The 2,831-nt window shown below is 25.6% G+C and overlaps 1 protein-coding gene across 1 annotated transcript; it reads right to left on the bottom strand.

Moving 5' to 3' along the window:
• Window positions 1-205: 205 nt before the first annotated feature.
• Window positions 206-838, bottom strand: LOC112604291 (piggyBac transposable element-derived protein 4-like). Its single transcript, XM_025353257.1, has one exon. The coding sequence runs from the start codon at window positions 836-838 to the stop codon at window positions 206-208; it is 633 nt and encodes a 210-aa protein (XP_025209042.1).
• Window positions 839-2,831: the final 1,993 nt, after the last annotated feature.

Raw genomic sequence — 2,831 nt, 5'->3', positions numbered from 1 at the left:
TTGGAAAATGAGGGGCTGTAAGTCGAGTTGGCTCAACTTTTGTACTTGCTCCTATTATATTTCCCATACTTATCTAATAGCTGTCTAATGAGTTCTAATTGAAAATTTGCTATTGGTATTTTCTTACCACTTACAGTTTTATATGCCAATAAAGAATTTAGAAGACACAAATCAACTAAATGAAAGAATATTTTTTTATACCACTTCATTGATTTTCGTACACATTCAACAAAACTAAGAGCATATCACATTTATCGTTATTTCCCATACATGCATTATAATTTAAAACACATGTAGGTTTTTTTATAACTGTACCACTAGCTCTATCTGTTTTGTTTGTGTTGGCTGAACTAGAATCATATAATGATGATAACATGTAGACTTCTCTCCTATCCAACCACTTCAATGCCATCATTGTTTGTGTGTGGCTACTCTGTACCTCACCTATTGCTATTTTTTTATTTAAATCAGGCATCCCTCTTCTATTTTTCCTGAAAGTTCCAGTTAGTGTTGTTTTCTTTTTATATAGATGTTGACATAAAATAGGTGAGGTGTACCAGTTGTCTCTGTATAAGTTGTGTCCTTTTTTTAGATATGGTGCTGTTAAAGTCATAATAACTGCCCCAGATATGCCTATGTTCTTGTCACATTGCAATAGATGAGTTTCAGCAACAGTATAAATTATAAAATCTAAAATAAAATTGGTTTCAACATCACACAATACAAAAAGTTTTACTCTAAAACGATGCCTTTTAGACTTTATAAACTGCTCAAGACTCAATCTTCCTTTCCACAACACCAAACTTTCATCAATTACTAAATTCTGAAACAGTACCATACTAGCCTTGAAATTGTCACAGATTTATTTAAAACGTCTAATTTAAAAAGTCTATCTCCAGATATTTGGTTTTCATTATTACAAAAGTGTAACATACGTAAAATTAGTAGGTACTTATCTCTGCTTAAAATTTTATTGAAAATGGGTAACATTAGAAGTGGATCTGTTGACCAATATTCATTTATTTCCAGCTTTTTGTTACGAGCCATAAGCATACTCGTAGCTAAAAAGACAGAGTTCTTCAATATTTATTGGCTTTCAATATTTCATTCTAGATTTTGGTGCTATGTCTTCTTTTTTTAAATATTGCTTTGCATACCAATTAGTTTCAAATGCCACTTTTCCAAGGACAAACTCTGACATGAATGCTTCAAAAAAATTTAAAATAGGGGAGTCATTACTTAACCCAAATTCATGTTTTTGAACTCCACACTATATAAACAACATAAATTACAAAATTAGAATAGTTAATTTTTTGTATTGTTCTTACTAATATAATATAGTATACTTGTTTTTACAAAAATAATATTAGAAATATTAAAACTACCTATTACATTATTTCAGTAATACTAGTATTTGGTATAGTTATCAAAGTTACAAATTTTATTTGTACTGGGTAAAAATTATAGGCATTATAATAATTACCATAAAAATATTATTATTTTAGCAAACAAATTTTTTTTTTATAGTGCACAATATATATTACCTTAGATGAGTTAAAATGTTGTGTCTTAGGGCTAAATTTTCCTGTTGTCTCCCATTTAGAGTTTGGCGTATGCAAAGGTTTATTTATATGTTTTTTCTCATATTTGGTTCTAAGACTGGTGTAACATTTTGAGCAACTGGCACTTCAAGAAAAACTTCAGTTGTTTTAGATGTTCCTGGTAGATCTAAAATAAATAAATAGTAAATACAATTACTATTTATTATATATATGTGAATGTGATAAACCAATAAGTAATTAGAAACTAATATGTAACGCACAACTGTATTTACCTTCTTCGACATTATCATAAAATGATTGAATTATTTTTGGTCTATTATGTGACTAAAGGTGGTGATGCCAATGTATCTATTGAACAGAAAAGAAGGTTTTATATAAATAATTTATAGTTATATATATAAAAAAAGTTATTAATTTTAATTGCCTGAATTGTCATCTTCAAAACATAAATCATCGAGGAACTCATCACCCGACTCCTCGGTAACTAATATATTATCTAATTCATCCAAAATATCGAAGTCTGACAACATTTTAAATTGTTTTCGTTGAGAAAACGAATAAAATTACTCGTTGAAATCGTATTTATGACAAAATTTAGTAAATGAAAACATAATCACTGACTAAATAATAATATTATATAATTTATAAATAGCTCAGTAAATAAAAGAATAACAATAATGTTTGTGACACCAAAAGTTTTTTAAAATCGGATTTACAAAATGGTTATCTTGTTTTTTTTTAATATTTTAATTTTACATAAAAAAGTTAAAAACGTTTAATAAAACCAAAGTTATTGCAATTATCAGTTCATGGTAAAACATTCTGTATTTTTATATTTTGTCGTTTAAATATGATATATTTATGATATTGTATTACATTTTTAAGTAATTCTATTGTCAAAAATATTTATTATTAAAAAAAAAAAAACTAATAAATTCAAAATTTCTTGTCAACAAATAGCTCAAAAATAGTTAAAGCATTTTGAAAATTATATCACAAATAAAAACGATAATTTAAACATTTCTTTAAAAATTTCAAGTATCTTAATGTTATTGGTTTATGAGATACATAAATAATGTAAAGATATGCTGAAATTTCATTATATAATAGTTAAAAAAAAAAATCTAATTTAAATTAATTATAAGTTAAACGTTAAATGTCTAAGCACTAGTGTAAAAAAAAAAAAAAATAATATTAATAATTATGTAAAAAATATAAAATCTAATTTAAGTTAATATAATTTTATCATGAAATGTTAATGCACAATTG

The sequence above is a fragment of the Melanaphis sacchari genome, unplaced genomic scaffold (genome assembly GCF_002803265.2).
Source record: "Melanaphis sacchari strain LSU unplaced genomic scaffold, SCAv2.0 Contig11_pilon_pilon, whole genome shotgun sequence".
In the NCBI taxonomy this organism is placed as follows: domain Eukaryota; kingdom Metazoa; phylum Arthropoda; class Insecta; order Hemiptera; family Aphididae; genus Melanaphis; species Melanaphis sacchari.
The sequence above is the reverse complement of the archived record's forward strand: the minus strand, read 5'-3'. Positions and strand labels throughout refer to the sequence as shown.

What these genes read in the sequence shown, in the direction of transcription:
- LOC112604291 (XM_025353257.1), bottom strand. Translation starts at nt 838, where the DNA reads ATGGTACTGTTTCAGAATTTAGTAATTGATGAAAGTTTGGTGTTGTGG.